The sequence below is a fragment of the Eumetopias jubatus genome, unplaced genomic scaffold, assembly GCF_037043125.1.
Source record: "Eumetopias jubatus isolate StellerSeaLion01/CBP00866 unplaced genomic scaffold, mEumJub1_p1.0 scaffold_8, whole genome shotgun sequence".
Lineage (NCBI taxonomy): Eukaryota > Metazoa > Chordata > Mammalia > Carnivora > Otariidae > Eumetopias > Eumetopias jubatus.
In genome coordinates this window covers 131,493,655-131,514,608 of record NW_028274814.1, presented here as the reverse complement: position 1 = coordinate 131,514,608, position 20,954 = coordinate 131,493,655, and the positions used below count along the sequence as shown (strand labels likewise).

Here is a 20,954-nt window from a genome sequence, read left to right as displayed (position 1 = left end):
ACTTTGAGCTTCACTGAGGAGCCCCTTGTTCAGAAAACCCACTGTGTGAAAACCCAAGACACAGCCCAAAGGAAACCCCACCCACCCCGACACACATACACATCTGGGGATGTATGTTAAAGCCACTGTATGCATGTATGGATGCAGTAAGAGGAAACTTCTCGGTGGTCTAGAATCCTTGCTCTGCCAGTGAGTGGGTGGCTGGAGGGCCTTCTCTGTACGGCGGGGAAAACCCGCCTGAGAAGCTGAGTAACATTCAGAAGTTTCCTTGTGCGCGCGGGGTGGGGGATGGGGTCTGAAGATGCAGATGCAGACTCAGGGCACTGAGAGGGGCATCACTCAGTTATTAATAAATCCTGATTGTTCATTAACAGCTCATTTAACAGGAAGCAGCCCAGGGTGGTGGGAGGAGCAGGGAGTCAGACCCCTGGGCTTGACCCCCTGCTTTCCCGCTGTGTGTCCCTGGGCCAGTGGCTTAGCCTCTTAGTCCTCCAGAGACACGAGTAGCTGGTCTACAGACATTTGTACTCCAGGTACTCCAGTTGTGGCTATCATCTCCGTGGGGCTCGGGCCCGGAAACCTCCACCTGGCCTCTGACCATGGGGGTGCTGGTGCGGCTGCAGAGGTGGGGGTTCTGGAGCCAGATAGGGTCCGGCTCTGCTGCTTGACCTCTGGAACCAGCTGCTCTGAGGTTTGCTTTCCTACTCTACGAGCTGCCTCGGAGCCCACTCTCAATCACCGCTTCCTGGAGTTAGGCTCTTCCTGTCCGAGACGAAGGGAAGCTGTCTTACTTCTGTGTACCTCTGATCTTTGGCAAAAGCTCCCTTGCAGATGTCAGGCCATTTCCAACCCTGGTCTGTTTCTCCACCAGGATGCCTGTGGCCGAGGCCCCCCAGGCAGCTGGGGGACAGGGCGATGGAGGTGATGGTGAGGAGGCAGAGCCGGAGGGGATATTCAAGGCCCCTGAGGACTCCAAGAGAAAAGTCCGGGACTACCTCCGCCTGACGCCACTGTGGCTGGTCCTCGTTGTGCTGGCCTTGGTGGGGGTCCTGCTCTGGTATTTCGTAGGTAAGCAGTGGGCCCTTCTGGGCGAGGCACCTGGCGAGGACTTGGGATGGCTGTGGGGGTGTAGCAAGAAAGGCCAGAAGTCCAGGCTCAGCAATGCCTAGCAGCACACTGCGTGAACTTGGGCAAGGCACCTCTTCTCTGAGTCCTCTTTCTGTCCCGTGAGATGGGAGAGCTACCGCACCTATGTTCCAGGTCCTGGGGCTCAGGCGAAGTGCAAGGTCCTTGCTGGCGCCAAGTGCCCCTAGCTCCCACCAGCTGGGGAAGGAATGCTCTCACAGCACCCAGCTCTTGTGAACCAACAAGCAGGAGGATTGTAAACATTGTCTCCCCTTGCCCGCAGCCCTCCTGGGCTGTCCCTGGGCTCAGAGCCAGTTGGCTCTGTGGGAGGAGGCCCAGTGGTGCCGATGGTGCCTGGCACCAGTTAGCACCTCTGCTCACTTGAGCCCCACCTGAGAACTTTTCTAAGGTGGGGACCACAGCTCTGTCACCTCTGGGTCTCCAGGGCCCCTGCATGAGTGGGGAAAAAAGGGAGGGAGAGACAGGACTCAAGTACCCAGGGGGGTGTCCTTGTGCAGAGCTGGCTTTCATATCCCAGCTTGGGCACACTTACAATCCAACTCACAATGAAACGGTGTCCAGAGCAGGCAGGTCGTGGCCCCTCCCTTGTCCTGAAGTCCGGCCTCCCCCTCTGGTATCACAGCCCTCAACTAGTCCCTTGGAGTCTCAGGAGCACCTGGCCCATGTTCTGGGTCCATTTGTCTCTCCTTCCATTCTTTCACTGATGCATGCATGGACTCATTCATTCATTCAATAAACACTCTTGAGCACCTGCTATGTCCTCCTCTGAAACCGATGGAGAGTGTACCTCATTCCTTCAGCTCTTGGCAATAGGAAGGAACGGATAAACCTCTGGTGCCGATGGAAACACTCCCCTACATTGTGGAAGACTCATTCCCTCATGCATTTATTCATGCATTCAGTACCAGGCACCCTCTGTGTGCCAGGCTCTGGGCCAGGCTCTGGAGAGAGGCCCTGCCCTCACCAGAAAGCCTGGCATGGGCTAGGACAGAGGAAGCCGCGGGCCTGGGGAGCCAGAGTGGAGACAATGCACCTTGCCCAGGGGATCAGAGCCTTTCCATAAATATTTGTACTGGCTAAATCTCGTGGTGGCATTTCAGGCCCCCTGAAAGGAATGGGGACCCACTATGGAGCATCATCAGGTTGATCCTAGGCCCAGCTCCGGAGGGCGTCGGGGTAGGGGATGTCTGGAATCAGCCCCTGGGCCGATGCTGTTAGGAAGCCCAGGCCTGCCTTGACTCAGAGGGGACCGCGGATCTGCTTGGAGCCTCAGAGCCAAGAGCAATGTGGGTACAAGGGGTGGAAGCTGTGCACATTTCACCACCGGCACGAAGCCAGCACCCCAAATAGCACAGGGCCACCATGGCCTCCTTAGGCAGCCAGATAATTAGTCTTCAGGGTAAACCACAGTGTCAGGCTGGAGGGCCAGGAACTCGACTGCCAATTGTCTTTCTTTGCGGAGTCTTATTTCTCCTGATTAAGCTCCAGGAGTGAATCACCCCTCAGGGAGTGGGTGCTCCATGGGGCTGAGGCCCCGGGGGGGTGAGCGCTGCAAAGCCTCGGCTGGGGGAAGCCAACTCCTGAACCCCCAAAGGGATTTAGGGTAAAGGCTGCCCTTTAGGAGCTGTTTGAAGGATTCCTCCTGCCCAGGCTCAGGCTGTGCTCTGGGTACCGGGCACTGGGCAAAGAGATGCGTCTGGAAGCGGGGAGAGACAAGGGGCCCAGTCTATGGGTGCAGGAGAAGCCCCAGGTGAGGAGTCAATGACTGGCAGTCTGACCCACAAAAGGGCCCAGGAGAGGAGAGGTGGGGGCGGTGGCTGGCTTCCCCCCACCACGCGGGTAGGCCTGGGGCCCCGGGGTACATTCTACTTGTGGTGGGAGCCCTTAATACTGCCTGACTGCATTTTCCTCATACTTTCCCCCTCCTGCTCTCCTGGCTGACAGTTCATTCCCAAACCTCCCCCCTACACACACACACACACACACGCGCGCGCGCGCGCGCGCGCACACACACACACACTTTGCCTCCTGCTTCAATGGACAAATGGAACCTCTCAGAAGAGAAGCCCCATGGATGTTGACCACACGCCTTTCCAGATGCACCCATGGGATCTGCCCTCCCGCCCCATCCCCACGGGTGAACCGTCCCTGCCCTTCCAAAGGCGGCTGTCCTCCAGCACAGGGGCCGGGCTCCAGCAGTGGCCCATCCCTGTACAAGCACACTCCTTGCTCCCGCACCAAATCCCGCTGGTGCCCCCCACTTCTCTGCTCCCCTTTGCAGCAAACTCCTTGAAAGAGTTGTCTCCAATTCTGCACCCCTAGTCCCTCATGCACCTTTCCCATCTGGCTCCCCTGCACCCCCCTCTCCAAGGACACTTACCAAGGTTGCCAATCGTCAGCTTGCTAGACCCGATGGCCAGTCTCCAGTCCTCATTGCCTCCCACCCATCAGCAACACTTGACCAGGCACCGCACTCCCTCCTCCTCGAAACCCTTTCCTCCCTTGGCTTCCAGGGGGCCCTGCATTTCTCTTCCCTGGCTCATACCTGCTGCCTCTCTTCCCTCTCTTTCGCTGGTGGAGGGGCTCTCCTTCTCCCTGCTCCGCCCACTTTTTTCAGGGTCTCATCCAGTGCCCCTGGCTTTAAATGTCCTTTATACCCTGATGACTCCCAAATGTGCCTGTCCAGCCTGGGTCCCTCCCCGAGGTCCACTGTTACTGGGGCTTGCCCTCCGCCAGGAAGTCTACGAGCACCTCGGACCCCACTGGTCCAGCATGCAGCTCTGCCTCCTTTCCTCCAGACCCACCCCCCGCCCCCGTCCCAGGCAGTGGCCATTCCATCCTTCCAGGTTCTCCCCCTTACTCCTCTCTTTTACACCCCAGCCCCAGTTTGCCAGCAAACCGGGTCATCTCTAACTGCAAACTCTACCCTGCCTCCGATCGCTCACTTTTCACCACATGTGGAGGCACAGCCTGGTCCAGGCGCCGGTGCCCCTCACCTGGCCACCGGATGGGTCCCTGGATGACTGCAGGAGCCTCCTGCGGGTCTCCCGGCTTCTGCCCTTGCTTCCTTAGAGCCTGTTCTCCACACAATAGCAGAGGGATCATGTTAGAAAGCAGATCAGAGCCCCTAACCTCTCTGCTTAAACCTCCCACAGCTCCCACCTCACCCACAGTAAAACCAAAGTCCCCCGTGGTCGGCTAGACTCTGTGTGGTTGTTCTCTCCCCGTCTCATTGCTTCCTGCTCTCCTCTCCTTCACTCTTTGCTGTTTCTGAAATCCACCAGATGAGCTCTTGCCTCAGGGCCTTTGCACTTGCTGGTCCCCCCGCCTGGACCGCTCTTTCCACAAATTAACATCCACGTGACTGACATCATCACCTTCTTCCCTGGCCTGTATGGGGCAGCCCACCCTCCTCCCTGACTCCCACAGCACTTACACCTCCAATGTGTTGTATACCATGCTTGTTGTTTATTGTCTGACTTTTTCGCTAAACTACAAGTTCTTAAGGGCAAGGTTTTTTTTTTTTTTAAGATTTTATTTATTTGTTTGAGAGAGAGAGAGAATGAGAGATAGAAAGCACGAGAGGGAAGAGGGTCAGAGGGAGAAGCAGACTCCCCGCTGAGCAGGGAGCCCGATGCGGGACTCGATCCCGGGACTCCAGGATCATGACCTGAGCCGAAGGCAGTCGCTTAACCAACTGAGCCACCCAGGCGCCCAAGGGCAAGGTTTTTTTTCTTTATTGTTTTATTCATTGTTATACTGATGTATTCCTGAGTGCTTTAGACCAGTTCCTAACGTAGTAGGTTCTCAAGTCACATTTGTTGAATGAGTGCATATGTGAGTGAATAGGGGTATACGCCCAGGGCTATGAATCTAGTCTCTTCACATCAGCCAAAATAGGTCTTTACAAAGTGGAAGTCGGGTGACATCACCCCTGATCTTAAGCCTCTTGTGGTTTCCTTTTTGCATCAGGTAAAGACCCAAATCCTGCCCCGCTGAGGTCCCAGCCTCTCGTCGCCCCTCCCCTTATCTGACTGCTCCAGCCAAAGAGGTTTCAGCCCAGTCCTCACCCCATTATCCTTCTGCCGCAGGGCCTTTGCATATGCTATTCCCTCTGCCCTGAAGGTACTTCTCTCTCTCCCTTCTTCCCAATGGATGCTCCAATCCTCCCTACTCAGCTGGATGGTCACCCTGACCCAGGCCCCATTTCTTGGTCATGTTCCCTCAGGTGTACCTTGGGCTCCCCTTGAAGGCACTCCTCCCAGATGGGCCTGTGGGCTATCATGCTTATCTTACCCACCACGGGCAGCTCTGCCGCTGACTTGGGTTACTAGTGTACCCCACATGGTAGGTGCGGTCGGGACAACCTGGGGAAAGGAAGGATGCATAGAGGTGTTAACCCACACACTTGACCTTCTAGGCCATGTGGGTTTCCTGGCTTTCGCGTCATCTGTATCCTGGACTGGTGATTGCGTCAGCTTCTGACTGGGAGCCCTCAGGACATGATCCATCTATGGGCCTCTTTCCTCCCTGTCACTAAAATACACTGGGTGACAGAGACGATGATGGTGGTGGTCCCTCGGAGGCCCAAGATGCTGGAGGCTGAGTTGTAGGTCTGGGTGGCAGGAGAAGGAGTGGGGGGAGACCGGGGCCTCCCCCGGCGGCCCCCTTGGTTGACCTTGTCGGTTGCGTCCGCGCAGGGTACAAGGCGGAGGTGACGGTCAGCCAGGTGTACTCTGGCAGCCTCCGCGTGCTCAATCGCCACTTCTCCCAGGACCTCGCCCGCCGGGAGTCCAGTGCCTTCCGCAGCGAAACTGTCAAAGCCCAAAAGATGGTAGGGAAGGACGGCAGGGGTGGGAGGGGTGGGGAGGGCCCTGATCAGGCCAGTCCCTTCACAGCAGCCCCTGGCAGTAGAGTCCCATTCCAGGCACAATGGAAGGGGACGTGGCATAGGGTGCTGGGAAAGGTAGGGGGCTCTGGGGTCAAAAGCACTGGGATTAAATCGTGATTGTGCCACTTGCTAGCAGCCTAAGTGGGGGGAAGACGGGGCAGTGCAAGGACGCTGTCAGGACGCCCCCCCCCCGTGCCCTCCTGCCCAGGGCAATGATTTCCGGGGAGGGGGGGCGATGATCTCTGGCGGCCAGCACCTTCCACCCTCTGGCTGTGGGACTGCACCCTGCCCAGCAGTACAGGACGGAAGTGCCAACGAGTAGTTCTTCCTAGGAACAACCCTCGGGTGGATAAATACCCCAGCTCCCTTGCCCTTGGTGAGGGGAGAGTTCTGAGGATGCCCCACCGTCTCCCGGAGTTGGCTCCATGTCGGACTCTGCCTCAGCTGCCCACAGCTCTGTCCCACTCCTTCACAGCCGTGATGGCTGTCCCCCTTCCTATCTGTCCTCCTCACCCCCCACTGGGGTTCTCCAGAATCACCTCCACGTAAACCCCTCTCCCCATGTCCTTTCCTCGAGACTAGCTTCCGGGGGACCACCCCCCCCCCCGGCTCTCTTCCCTCCTCTGTGAAGCGGATAAGGACAGTGCCTGTCCAGAGGGTCGTAGGGTGCATGGGCTGCCGCGCACATTATTTCTATGCTGTTCAGAGTGCTTTGCAAGCCAACAGCCCTGCCGCCCCGTCCGGTCAGCAGCACTGGACCTGAACACGTGCGCACACCGGCCAGCTGAGCTCCCGTGGCTGGTGGCTGGGGGTTGAGGAGCAGCAGACTCCGGAGCCAAGTGGGGCTTTCGAGAGTTGAGGGGTGACTTTTGACAAGAGGGGGAGAAGCCATGGGGGGTCTGGTGTAGGCCAGGGCTGGTGGAGGGGCAGTGCTGGGGGGCAGTGCCCAGGTATAGGGGGAGGGGAAAAGAACGGGGGTGAGTTTCGCTTCCCTGCGTGGCCACTGCCCACCGGGTGACCAGGGGCAAATTGCTCCACCCCGCAGGTTCCTGTCAAGCAGGGCTGCCTGGAAGGGCAAAGGGCCCTCTGAGGCAGGAAGGGGGTTTCTGCAGAGGGTCAGCAGGGGGCTCTTGTTTCCCCTCCTTTCAGCTCAAGGAGCTCATCGCCAGCACCTGCCTGGGTACTTACTACAACTCCAGCTCAGTCTACTCCTTTGGGTGAGTCGCCCTGGCCCCCCAACCAGCCCTTACTAGAACCTTAGACTCAAAGAACAGGAGGGGATGCTGTAGGCTTCTGATGCAATGCCCTTGTTTTTCAAAAATGGGGAAACTGAGGCACAGAAAGGAAACTCGGCTGCCTGTGTGCGACCTCCCTTTGCTGAGCTTGGTTTCCTCATCTGTAGAATGGGCACAATGACGTGGTAGGGATCCACGCTAGACAACGGCTGTGGCGTGCTTGGGGCTGGCGCATATTCCGCGAGGCCGTGGTTGGAGCGGGAGTGGGGGGCAGCCCAGCTGTGCCATGCGTACCTGCCTCTGGTTGGTAGCACGCACCCTACCCCCTCGTGCTCCAGTCCCTCCCTGTGACACGGGGAGGTAGAGAGCACCTTGGGGGGTGTTAGGAGTTTACCATGAAGGTGGACAACTGTGCCGGGGGCGGGGGGTAGGAAGCGTGCCGTGGGTGTGAGCCACGCTTGCTGGTCTCCCGCACAGGAGAAGGCGGTTGGGCAGGGCCAGATTTCTGGTCCCTTCCTACCCCTCTCACTTCTGCCTGCCTTAGGGAGGGACCTTTCACCTGCTTCTTCTGGTTCATCCTGCAAATCCCCGAGCACCGCCGGCCGATGCTGAGCCCCGAGGTGGTGCGGGAGCTGCTGGTGGAGGAGCTGCTGTCCACGGCCAACAGCTCAGCCCCTGCCCCCTACGGGGCCGAGTATGAGGTGGACCCCGAGGGCCTGGTGATCCTGGGTCAGTACTGGGGACGGGGGTGCGGGATGGTGTGGCCAGGGTGGCACAGGCTGCCTGCCGGGGCTGGATGCTGTCAGGGTGGGCCACCCAGCGACCCCCGAGCCAGGACCGAGGCCAGGCCGCGGGGGGGCGGGGAGGGGGTCGGTGCCCCGGGGTCAATCTCAGACAGGCTGGCTCTGATGGTCTCTTCTATTTTTAGTTTCATCTTTCATTTTGTTTTCTTTATTTACTTTTGGTCTTTGTTTATTTGTTCGTTCCTTTCAACAGAAGCCAGCGTGAAAGACATAGTTGCCCTGAATTCCACGCTGGGTATGCTCTTTTGTTTCTCCTCTCCACTTCCTTTTGAGTTGCTGTTTGGCTTGGCTTGGTCAAGTGTCAGGGGACCACATGGCTTCCGGTGGGAGCAGGGAGCAGTGACCTGGGGTGACTCAGGGGGTGCCATGGGGGACTTGGTGATGAGTCCCGAGACAGGCTCGGGCCTGTGGGGGGAGGGGAGTGTGTGTGTGTGTGTGTGTGTGTGTGTGTGTGTGTGTGTGTGGCCCGTGTGGGGTGTGAGAGTCAGTAGCAGGTTTAGGTGCACATAAATGTGACTACTTTTTTTTTTAATTTATTTATTTTTGAGAGAGAGAGAGAATGACACAGAGAGAGAGATACTGAGAGGGGTGAGGGTCAGAGGGAGAAGCAGACTCACTGCTAAGCAGGGAGCCTGATGTGGGACTCGATCCCGGGACTCCAGGATCATGACCTGAGCCGAAGGCAGTCGCTTGACCAACTGAGCCACCCAGGTGCCCGTGACTACTTATTGAATCACTGAACTCAATTTGCTCATAAGCTAGTTTCCACCCATGGTCTTGGTCACATTCAAGCATACTCCCTTCACATTCTCCTTCCCCTTCTTAGCCAGGCTCATCTGCCCTGTGCTACCCCAGTCCCATATTACCAGAGTCACCCTGCTTTCCTCCCAGAGGTTCCACGGTCTGCCTCCTGAGCCCTGGGAAGCAGAGTACCAGCAAGGCCACCGTGCTGCACAACGCCAGGAAGCACTGTCCACATCGCAGTCTGTGTGACTGGAGAATCCTGAAGTTGTGCAGTGCACCACCTGTGCCACTGTGCTCTGTGGTCCTGAGCACAAGCTCTTACATTCTCAGATTCTTCTTATACTACCTAGAGTTTCTACCCAGAGCTGAGGCCAGGCGGAGGGCATCAGCCCCCTCTCGGGTAGGGAGGCCGAACTGAAGTCCTGGTGATACCCTCATCCTCTCATATCTTCCGGCTGGTCAGATGCTTACGTCCTTGGTGGATGGAGGTGATGAGGTCAAATTACAATTTTCAAACTGCTAAAATCATGATTCTCTAGCAAAACTGTAGTGAGCCACACATCAAAGATTTATTTCACTTATTAATGAGGGAACGAGTAGAATGGTAAATCTGGTTCAAAAGAGAATGTGAGAAACTGATCCACCTACCTACCTACCTACCCACCTACCTACCTACCTACCTACCTACCTACTGTCTATCACCTTACACTAAACTACTACTCACATCCCCTGACCCTTGGTCTGGGGCAGGCCTTCCGGCTGCCCTTGCCCCTGCTGGCTGTCCATGTGTCCCCAGGTTTCTGTTAGTTGCCTCGTAATTATCTTTATTTGGCTCAGTGCACCTTTGGAGTCCCTGCCCTCCAGGAGCGTAGTATCTAATGGGGCAAGGATGACAACTCAAGTCCTTTTCCCAGGCTTCGTGAGCATTTCCCCCATGCCAGGCCCCATGCCTACTCTGGGGACACCAGATGACCATGTCCTCACCCCTGCCCTCAGAGGAGCTCTGAGCCCATGAGAGAGACAGACAAATAAACAGAATCTCATAACACCAAGTGCCAGTGCTAGGATAGAGGTCCCAGAGGCAGCAGAGAGGGGGAATTGTTCTGCCCTGGGGATGGGGATGGACACCAGGGGCCACCATCCAAAGCAAAGGAAGGGCCCTGCCTCAAGGGGGAGGGAAAAGTTGCTCCTGCCTTGCGGGGCGGGGGGGGGGGGGCAGGCAGCAGCCTCAGGCATGGGACATAGGTAGGAATCTGGCAGGTGGAGAAGAGGAAAGGGCACTCAGGGCAGAGGGAACAGCGTGAGCAAAGGCCAGGCAAGGAGAACTCACCGGGCACATGCATGTACTTTCTCCCAATGACCAGAGGTAACGGGGTCACCCCAAGATGTTTTGGATTATCAACAGAGACCAGCACATACCTCTCTAGTTCGCCTCAAAAAAAAAAAAAAAAAAAAGTAATTCTTAAAATGGCAAAAGCGAGGCATCAACTTGGAGCAAGATTTAAAGACGACAAACAACCCTAAATAGCCAGGCAGCTTTCCCCTGTCTCTTCCGTTTGCAGGAGTCACAGTTCTCCCCCTGGGGAAATCACTCCCCACTGGAGTCAGGATGGCCGGGGGTCAGGGAAAAGGTGGGGGAGGCAGCAGCACCTGGGCAAAGCTTGTTCACCTCCATTCCCTCATTGGTCCTTAGGGCACCGGGAGAAGGAGGTGGGATTAAGGACTATTGTAGGGTTCGTTTGCCAGAACCGAGTGGCTAAGCAACTGACCCAGAGTCACACAGCTGATGGGAGGTGGCACTGGGAACAGAGGGCAGGGTGTAGGAGCTCCCTGCACACCGGGCTGCCCCTCCCCCCATTCTGGGCCTGGTTCCCGCATCTCCACACCTTCACGGGCTACCGGGGCGGGAGGTTTCAAGGAGATACTTTCGCTCCAGGGGAGAAATTGCTCGCTGCTGGTTCCCGGAGCAGGACTCACTAGATCAAACACACAGTAGGTGCCCGACAAGGATGTCGGATGAGTGAGTGCGTGCAGGAGCAGTGTAGGTGGTGGGGCTCGAGTTCTGGCACGGGGCCACAAGCGCATGGATTCCACCCCAAGACGGGAGACACCGCGGGGTGGGGGTGGGGGTGGGGTTGCCGCTGGAGATCGAGGTGAGAAGTGAGGGCGGCCAATGAGACTGGCTCTGTCTGCGCCTCCGGGGCGGGGCAGCCTAAGGGCGACAGGTCTCAGGACTTGCTCCCCAGCCCCGCCTTCCGCCTCTCCCCACACCGACCCATAGAGCAGTCCCTAGGCGCACTGAGCACCTCCTTAGTGTGAGGTCCAGGTGCTATGCCGGGCACGCAAGCATGCATCATCCCCAGCATGTGACAACCCCGCGAGGCTGCTATCACGACCCGATCCTCCAGGGCAGCCAACCAAGGCCCAGGGAAGGTTAGGTGAGCCCAGGTCTGTCTGGCCCAGGTCTGTAAACGGGAACAATGATGGCAACTAGTTCACGGAGCCCTCCCGGCAGGTGTGCATCAGATGCTTAATGAGTGCAACCTGTTTCATTCTCCGTGTTTCCTCGTCCTTAGCTTGAGCTCACTTCCTCTACCCAGGGCTGCCTCTCTGCCCCTCTCTGCGCTCCCTTCTCTCTACCTAAAATGAAACGCTCACCCTTCTCCCCTTAATGCACAGCCACCTTGCTGGTCTCCCAGCCTCCTCAGAGTTGCTCCCAGCAGCCAGAGGAGTCTTTGATCCAAGCCCGGCCACGTCCCAGCCCTGCCTAACCCTCCATGGCTCCCCATGGCCGCGGGAGAAAGCACCTCCTCCCCTGGGCGTGATCCGGGCCCAGCCTCCCTTCTCCAGCGTGCTCTCTGGCCTCAAACCCCGCCCTGCCCCCCACCCCCCAGGTCTTCCCTGCCCTACAGCCCCCCCCCCCGGCCCCCCGCTCAGAGTCCTCACTTCCTGAGCTATTACCGCCGGGCTCTGTATCTGCCCTGGCAGTCCTTGGCGCTCCCAGGCAGTGACTGGACCTTTCTCCGGCACTCTCCTGGCATGGAGAACTCAGTGAGTGCTAAGTGAATGAATGAATAGACCACTGAGTGAATGTGTGGATGAGGAGACTGGAGATGGAAACCAGCAGGGAAAGAGAGGGATGGGACATAGCCCCTCTGGGCCGAGCCCCAACCGGCGGCTCTCCCTGCACCACCCCCACCCAGGTGAGGACCAGCTGGCCCCCCGGCCTCTCCTTCTGGCTAACAGGGGTCAGGGGGCCTGTCCCTCTCCCTCCTCCAGGCTGCTACCGCTACAGCTACGTGGGCCAGGGCCAGGCCCTCCGACTGAAGGGGCCCGACCACCTGGCCTCCAGCTGCCTGTGGCACCTGCAGGGCCCCAAGGACCTCATGCTCAAACTCCGGCTCGAGTGGACACTGGCCGAGTGCCGGGACCGGCTGGCTATGTACGACGTGGCCGGGCCCCTGGAGAGGAGGCTCATCACCTCGTGAGTCCTGGGAAGGTGGGTGGGAAGGGGGTGGCGATGCCGAGTCAAAAATCGCACCTCGCATTCGGAGCTGAGAGGCTGTGTGGCCCTGGTCCTCACTGTCTGCTGTGTGGCCCTGGTCCTCACTGTCTGCCATCTGAGAGACCGTGAGGCTAGCCCACAGAGCAGGAGGGATGGAGGCCGGAAATGGCTGTGTACCGTGGCCAGTCCCCCTTCCCTCCCCCAGCCTCGGTTTCTCCATCTGTAACAAAGCAGAGGTACTAGACGACCCCTCAGGTCAGCTCTGGGAGGCCACATGGCTTGTCAGAATGCTTCCGAGTCTGGCAGCCCCCTGCTCTGTTGCTTCAGAGCTATGTGTCCTAAGGCAAGTGGCTTTGCCTCGCTGAGCCTCGGTTTCCTCACTCGTAAAATGGGTGCACAATCACACCCACCTTGCAGGGTTCTTGTGAGGATTTAGATCAAACCATCTGTGGGGCGCCTGGATGGCTCAGTCAGGTAAGCATCCGACGCTTGATCTCAGCTCAGATCTTGTTCTCAGGGCCGTGAGTTCAAGCCCCGTGTTGGGCTCCACACTGGGTGTGGAGCCTGCTTAAATAAATAATCAATCAATCAAACCATCTGTGCCAAGATTCTCGCACGTAGCAATGCCATCCATTATTACCACATGTTAAATGTATCCGTTAAATATCCAGTAACTCCTGCTGGTGGGGTGGGGTGGGGTGGGGGGCACCAGGCTGGGGCCTTCTCTGTCTGGCTTGGGCTGGCCCAGCCTCCAGGCAAGGGCGGGGATGGGACCTGCGTGTTCAGATGGGGGGGGGGCGGGGACGGACAAGGTTCTCCCCACCCCCCACCCCCCTGCCGGGCCTCTCTGAATTCCTGGCTTTGAGGCTGCACACTCACTTGCAACACCCCCGACCCGATGACCTCAATCTGGGGTGTGCGTGGGCTGGGTTCCTGGAGGGCTCTGGGAAGCGCAGAGAAGCCAGACACCATCTGATTTCCAGGCCTGATGAGGGTGGAGACGCTTATGGGCTTCCCCTGGGGCTTCTTTCAAGTACCCTCCCCCAACCCCATCCTGTTGTTAGGGAGGGGACCCAGCTCAGCCTCGTCCCTACTCGCGATGGCACCTAGGCAGCTCAGAGCCTTGGAGGTCTACAGTGACGGGTCAGACAAGATCGGGGGGTCGCCGCCCTTGTGTCCCAGAGCCACGAGAGGTCTTCAGGGGTGATACGGAGATAGAGCGGAAGGGACCTCGACCAAGTTTAACCCTACGGCTTGTTTCCTGGGCTCCACGCCCTGGGAGCCTGGGAGACATTTTAGTTACAACACGGGCTCTGCTGCGAAGGAAAGGAAAGAAAAGAAGCCCCAACATTAAAGCCTGCAGTGCCCATCGCAGGTGACCTCAGGTCCCTCAACCCTGAAAGCTCGTCTCCTTGCAGGGTGTAGACTGGCCACTCTGGGGGCACAGGGGTCCGGAGGGACGGGAGTCGGCTGGGATGGTCTGGGCAACCTCCTGGCCTCTCTCACCTGAGGAGCTGGCCTGACCCTCACAGGGCCTCCAGTTAGTCTCCTGGGCCAGAGAGGGTCGGAACCCTGTGCGTGGACACACAGCAGTCCACCCGACCCCCCTCCCAGCCCCCCCCCACCCCGCCCTGGCTACCTTCCTCTGTCCCTCCAGGGTCTACGGCTGCAGCCGCCAGGAGCCGGTGCTGGAGGTCCTGGCGTCCGGGGCCGTCATGGCGGTGGTCTGGAAGAAGGGCCTGCACAGTTACTATGACCCGTTTGTGCTCTCCGTGCAGCCCGTGGCCTTCCAGGGTGAGGGGTCGGGGGTCCCTCGGGATGCGAGGAGCGCCGTGGCAGAACCCAGGGCACAGTCTGGCCTTCACCCTCTTTGCCGTCGTTGGGGTGGGATGGGGGCAGAGGGAAGGTTCTGGAAGCTCCTCCGCTCTCCACCCTCCCATGCCCTTGGCCTCTGTCTCCTGCCCCCCGTTCTCCCATGCCCTTGGCCTCTGTCTCCTGCCCCCCGTTCTCCGACCCTCCCTGGCCGCGTCCCTTCTCTCCAGCATTCTCTCTCCCGCCCTCTTTCTGTTTATTGGCTGTTCCGTCCCCATCCAGGACCTGCGTCTCCTCTCTCGGCTCCTCCCCTGGCCCTCCTCCCTCTGCACCCGCTTGAGGCCGGAGGGTGGGTCTGTGGTCAGGAGGCCCCGGGAACCTCAGATTCACCCCCAGACCACCCTCTCTCATTCTGAAGGCGAGCCCCACAGACCCTCCCTGGAGATGGCACTCAGCTCAGGGAGGGCCACTCAGCATTTCCGGGAAGGGCTCTCCGGGCTGCCCCCTGGCCTCCTGTTCCCAGATCTCCGTCCCTCCTTCCCTGAGCCCCTCTCTCGGGAAGAAGCCCGCCCTTCATGCCCTGGCTGTCCTTGGGCATGGATCAGCCAAGCAAACCTCGCAGGCTCCAGAGCTGGCGGAAGAAGGGGTTGCAGACAGGAGACCACAAACCACTGCCCCCACCCCTGACGATCTGCCTCTTGCCCTCCCTCCCCTGGCGTTGACCCCAGAGGTCCCCTGGCAGGGGCCGAGGTCCACAGCTGCCCTTGCAGGGTCCCGGCAGCCCTCTGGGGGTGCCTGCCACTGAGGAGGTGCCGGAGCTGGCTCTGGCTGACTCCATGGGAGTCACTGACACAGCTCAGGAGACGGGGGAACAAGGACCCTGACTCCAGGGAGAGGTAGCAGGGCAGCTGGGAGCCCTCCTGATTCCTCACCCTCTCCCTGTGTGACCTCAGTCAGGTCCCCCCTCTTCTCTGAGCCTCATCTTGGAAAAGGGGCATGCCTCTCCCTCCCCCCAGCCCCATAACCTTGAGGCTCGCACAGTTGTGAACACATGAAGTAAAATGGTCAAGTGCAGCGCAATCCATGTCAATAAGCTACCATTTATTGAGCACTTACTACATGTCAGGCTGTTCAAACATTTTATGTCTATTTAATCTGCTTAACTGCCCTGTGAGGTATGTGCTATTATTGTCCCCATGTTACAGACAGATGGGGAAACTGAGGCCCAAGGTCACACCGCACCACTAACCTCTACTGTTTAATGGCAGGAGGGTGGTGGGGTTACAGCTGTCCCTCACCTGCTGGGAGGTGCAGTGAGCTGGGGCCGGGGGACCCTGTGTAACCGCTGTTCTCGGGGCCCAGCTTGCGAGGTGAACCTGACCCTGGAGGGCCGCCTGGAGCCGCAGGGCGTCCTCAGCACGCCTTATTTCCCCAGCTACTACTCGCCCAGCACCCACTGCTCCTGGCACCTCACGGTGAGCCCAGTACCCTGCCGCCCATCCGCCCCCTGCCCAGAGCACCCTGTGGACCTCGGGAAGCCCAGGTTGGGAGGGGATCAGTGTCCTGCCTTTGCTGATGCATCCGCAGGCTGAGCCCTGGATGCAAATCCCTCCGGGAGGGGGGGTGACAGGTGTGGCCAAGGTCTGCCCCTGTGGGCCACAGTAATGCCTGTTTGTTGAGTGACTGACCAACTTCAGCCCCCGCTGGGGCTCTGTGTCGGTGGGCCTCCTCCCTTTGTTGTCCTGGGAAGTGGGGCCACCAGCCCAGTGACAGCCCACAGTCCACTTTGGTGACCAGCTCCTCTGTCCCAGGTGCCCTCTCTGGACTACGGCTTGGCCCTCTGGTTTGACGCCTATGCTCTGCGGAGGCAGAAGTATGACCTGCCATGCACCCAGGGACAGTGGACGATCCAGAACCGGAGGTATCCCACCTGGGGCCCCCTTCCTCTCCCCAAAGTCACCCACCTTGGGACCCCCAGTCCCAGACCTCAGAGGGGCGGCCCTGGAAGAGAGCACAGGCCACAGCCCCACCCCTTGACCCATTCCCTCTCCTGGTCCCCGCCCCAGCCTCCCTTCCTGCCATCCATAGGTCTCAGCCACCTTGGATGGTGATTCTAGTTAGAGTGAAACGTTGCACTTCCTTGGGTGCTGTCACCCCACTGTCTGGTCCCCCAAATCCTTAAATGAGATGGTGCAGGAACCCCAGGACTCAGCAGGGCTACAGCACGTGCCCCTAAGCCCATCCCTGCGCCATTGGAGGCCCCTCCTCCCCTCTCCCACTCCCTGCTGTTGGCCAAAGTCAAGTGGCTTCCTGCCTAGGAAGTTGCGCAGCCAAGGCAAGGCTGCTTTTGCTCATCCGGCCATTTCCACGAGGACGGTCTCTCCCTATCACCCACACCGCCCGTGGGTTTCTTGCCCTGCTATCTGTGCTGCTTCTGGCCCCCTGGTGACAAAGTTTCTAAGGAAGAAGTGAGTCCCTCCGGGAGATGGGCCAGGACGCAGGGGGGCCAGGCCACATGGGGGGCCGTCCGTGGGTCAGCGGTGACGGCGGTTTTATCCGTAGGAGGACGACTGGTAAGTGCCCCCTGGGGCAGGGAACCGGGGGTCACTGGTGGCCCTGACAGCTGTGAGGAGTGAGGTGGGGGCGAGGGAGGTGCGGAGACCGTGCAGACGTGCGCTCCCCGGTCTGGGAAGAGGAGGGTGACCTGGGACGTTCAGGGGAGGGGATACTTACGATGGGAGGGGCTCCACGTCTAACGCTGGGTGGGAGCGTCCCCTAGCGGGAAAGAGGAAGAGTCAGGTGCCCTTGGTGATGGATGGGATGAGAGTTAGAGAGGGGAGGGCCAGTAGGAGGCATGGAGGGGAGCCGAAGGAGGCTCTCCCATGGCCCCGTTGTTGCGGGGAGAGAAGAGGGATCTCGAAGTAGCCTTGCAGAGCTGGGGTGGGGTCCCGGGATGCTGAAGAGAAGCTTTTGCATCTAATAGCAGGTTGGGCCTCTACCCTCCCTTCTAATCCCAGGATTTGGGGGGGCCCTGCAAGAGGCTGGGATTCTAATACGCAAAGTTCTTGATTTCTCGGCTTCACAGACTTTGGGTCTCCAAGATTCCAATACACTAAAATGGGAAGGTTCCCAGACTCTGGAATTCTTGGGTTCTGGGATTGGTGTCCACACTCACCAATGCGGACTTCACTTGTTGGTTGATCCTATTCAGACAAAAGGGGACAGGGATTGAAAATGCTCATTGGCGAGCCAGCGTGCCCTCCAGGACTTTGGCAATTTATTAGGGACTGTGATTGAAAGGAAAAGGAAGAAATGCCTGAGGTGTGACTTCAGGCCCATGCTATTCGGGGGGGGGGTGACGGGAGATGGTGTGACTTCAAACCCGTGCTGTTTGGGCGATGACAGGAGATGGTGTGACTTCAAGCCCGTGCTGTTCGGGGGGTGACGGGAGATGGTGTGACTTCATGCCCGTGCTGTTTAGGGGGTGACGGGAGATGGTGTGACTTCAGGCCCATGCTGTTCGGGGGTGACGGGAGATGGTGTCAGTTCAGGCCTGTGCTCTTTGGGGGGGGGGTGACAGGAGATGGTGTGACTTCAGGCCCGTGTTGTTCTTGGGAGTGATGGGAGATGGTGTGAGTTCAGGCTCCTGCTGTTCAGGGGTGACGGGAGATGGTGTGACTTCAGGCCCGTTGCTGTTCGGGGGGTGACAGGAGATGGTGTGACTTCAGGCCCGTGCTGTTTGGGAAACAAAAGGCATCCCACATCCTAGTGTGTGGGTGGCATTTCTGGGCACCACAACCTTCATCCTCACGGAGCGCCCTGGGGACCCCCTTGCTAGCCGCCTGGGGCCTGCCCAGACTAAGGCTGGCTGGGCCCTCAGCATCAGGAGCCCACAGAATGACGGTAGGAGTGGCCCACATTTCACACTTGTGCGAATGATGATGATGTGTTTTCCTGTCACCCTCTTGACACCTTCTTTGAGGAAGGAACAGGAGGGCCCTGGGTCTGCCGCTCCTGCCCTTACCCCCACCCATATGGCTATTGCATTTGCCAGGAGCCAGGCTCACCAGTCTGTGACATCAACGGCGTCATCATTCCGTTTCCCGGAAAGGGAGTCGAGTCTCAGCATGATTAGGTGGTGCCCAGTCGGGCCTGCAGTCAGAGCCTCTCCCACACCCGCCACCAGCTGGGAACAGGGAGGATGGTCCCCACCATGCTCCCTATAGAGGGTCTTCCCTCTCTCTCCGTGATACAGCCAGGAGGGGTTGGGCAAAGTATGGGCCCTGGTTCTAGGGACCTGTTGAGCTACTCTTGGGTTTTAAATGTGGGCCCCAGGTGGAGAGAGTCCTAATTAAAAGGAATGAGGCTGTGATGGTGGGATTTCAGGCACTAGACAGGTTCTAGTGGGATTGCAGGGGGCTCCCTCCCAGTGTCTCAAAGCACCCCTGGGCTATAGAAAGTAGGGGCTGGACAGGCCATCGAACCTAATCCTCACCCATTGTACAGGAGGGGAAACTGAGGCCTAAGACGCCTAAGCCTAAGGACTTGGCTTCTTTCGCTGGTCTTTTGCCTTTCAGTGGTGGGAGGGATTTCAGGGTGCAGCCAGGTGGTGGATGGGGGAGCGGTGGGGGAGGCCCGACGGGGCACGGCTCTCCCGTCCCTCTTCTCTCTCGTCCCACGCCTCCCTGTGCTTCATGGCGATTTGGAGATGTGTTCAGGGGAGTCTACGTGTAACTCTGGGTGCACTACCTTCCCCATCTATACAACAGAAGGGTTAGACCAGCCCCAGACCCCAACTTCTTATCATTTACACAGATGTCTGAAGAAAGACGTTGTGTTTATTAGTTCCTAGTGAAATGTCACTCCAGATGAGGCTGGTGAGGTGCAGAGAACTGAAGCCAGACAGATCAGGGTTGGAATCCTGGCTCCTTCCCTTCCTGCAGGCGAGGGCTCACCTCTCCCAGCCTCCGGCAGCTCATCTGAAAACTGGCCATGACACAGACCCCCGGCCCCCCCCCCGCCCCTGCCCCAGGCAAGACTAAATGAGATCTGGGATGGAGGACACTGGCTCCTGCAGGCGCAGACAGAGCACCGCTCTAGAAGGCACCGACCATGAGTTAATGACTGGCTCTTGATGCCAGGCCAGGCATGCACCGAGCTGAGGGCTTTGTGGTGCCATTTCCTTCATCCTCAACAACTTGGTGAGGAAACAGGCCCCATAGTGCCTTCACTGACCAGTGAGGAACCCAAGGCACAGAGAGGCGAACTCATTGGCACCACCTCACCCAGATTGCAAGTGGGGGAAGCCAGAATTGAGCAAGGCAGTCAGATCCAGAGCGCGTGTGGGTACGCACACCCGCGCCTGTGTGCACAAGTCTGTGCATGTACCCATGCACACCTAAATGCTCCCCTTCGTGCAGAGACTTCCTGTGGGGCTCTGAGCAGCCGTGCTGGCTGTTCATTCTCTTGGCCGCGGCACTTCTGGACCAATCCACTGGCGTCCTGGTGGGAGGACCGACAGCTTCTGTGGCTCCCGCCAGTTTTGTTTTTTTTTAAAGATTTTTTTTTAATTTTTATTTATTTGACACAGAGAGAGAGAGAGTTAGCAAGAGCAGGAACACAAGCAGGGGGAGTGGGAGAGGGAGAAGCAGCCTCCCCGCCGCTCCCGCCAGTTCTGAGAACGGCCTGGGAAGTCCCATCTCTATCTTCCGAGACCTTCGTGAAGGATCCGGGGTCCCCAGGTGGAGACTAATGTCCCCAGGCCTGCCCCCAGGCTGTTGCCCATGTCTGAGCACGGAAGGGAAGGCAGAGGTGTACCTCCAAACCATAAGCACCGGACAAACCATTTCCTTTAGTTACGATCTTTTTTGATAATGATCATCCAATGTAGATGCTGGGAAATTCTTTGAATGAGCATTTGTTGGAAAATTTACTTGTGTGGGTGGCAAAGATATGAGAAGTCTGGGGAACGGTGTTGATTTGCAGGCACAGGGTGTGTAGGGAGGGGGAGACGCAGTCCTTGGACCCAGAATGGCCATGGACAAGGGGCAACGGAGGGTGGGTTGGGGGAGAAGGTGACTTGCCCCGCAGGTGTCAGCGTAGTGATGAGGGAAGGCTGGTCCGGGCTCCCTCCGCTGGCTGGGCATCCTCGGGCTTGTGGCCTTGCTCCTCTGAGCCCTCTCTGCCTTTCCCCACCTCGCTGCTCCCTACCAGCTTCTCCCAGTGCCCATGGCCAAGACCTCATGCCCTTTAAGTGGCCTGGAGGTGGGGGAGGGACTTGGTCTAGTGAGACTGGCCGCCAGCTGCGTGGTTTTGCAGAACCTGCTTGGGCTGGGTGTCACCGCGGCACTGGCTTCCCCCTTTCGGGGAATCTGCCTCTTGCCCAGTTTCCTCTCCTGTGATGTCACTTTTCTTGTCATCTGCCCAATCATTTCCCCTGCCCTCCCACTGATGGGACAGGCAGAACCACTGGCTCTTAGGCCTGCTGGAGCCCCGTCCGGCCTGGCCTGCCTATGGGGTGGCTCTTCGGCTCCCCTGGGCCCGTGGAGGGCCGGCACCGCCTGCAGTCCCAGCGGCTCCTGGTCAGGCTGAGTGTCTGCCCCCGACGCTGGGTGCTGGCGGTGTGGTGGGCACAGCTCCTGCTGCTGCCCAAGATGAGCTCATAGCCTGACCGTGTCAGCGGCTTGCTTCCAGAGAAGTCATTTTCTCATCTCATTTCTGTTTCTCATTCCTTAAAACATCCTTCAAAGGAGATACTATCACCCCTGTTTTATAGACGTGAAAACTGAAGCTTGCTGACGCTGATGTGCCCAAGGTTC

The 20,954-nt window shown here is 58.6% G+C and overlaps 1 protein-coding gene across 3 annotated transcripts in view; it reads left to right on the top strand.

Annotated features, from left to right (window-relative positions):
- Window positions 1-20,954, top strand: part of TMPRSS6 (transmembrane serine protease 6) — a 37,645-nt gene that overhangs the window by 4,254 nt on the left and 12,437 nt on the right. For 2 of the 3 annotated variants that reach the window (XM_088025360.1, XM_088025359.1), the window contains exons 1-9: window positions 873-1,068; window positions 5,847-5,980; window positions 7,187-7,254; window positions 7,817-8,001; window positions 8,269-8,310; window positions 12,099-12,303; window positions 13,982-14,118; window positions 15,499-15,611; window positions 15,948-16,057. In XM_088025360.1, the coding sequence (XP_087881486.1) occupies window positions 873-1,068; window positions 5,847-5,980; window positions 7,187-7,254; window positions 7,817-8,001; window positions 8,269-8,310; window positions 12,099-12,303; window positions 13,982-14,118; window positions 15,499-15,611; window positions 15,948-16,057 (1,190 nt within the window). Of the gene's footprint in view, window positions 1-869; window positions 1,069-5,846; window positions 5,981-7,186; window positions 7,255-7,816; window positions 8,002-8,268; window positions 8,311-12,098; window positions 12,304-13,981; window positions 14,119-15,498; window positions 15,612-15,947; window positions 16,058-20,954 lie in introns of those variants that run through there. The other variant, XM_088025361.1, reaches the window with a different exon arrangement.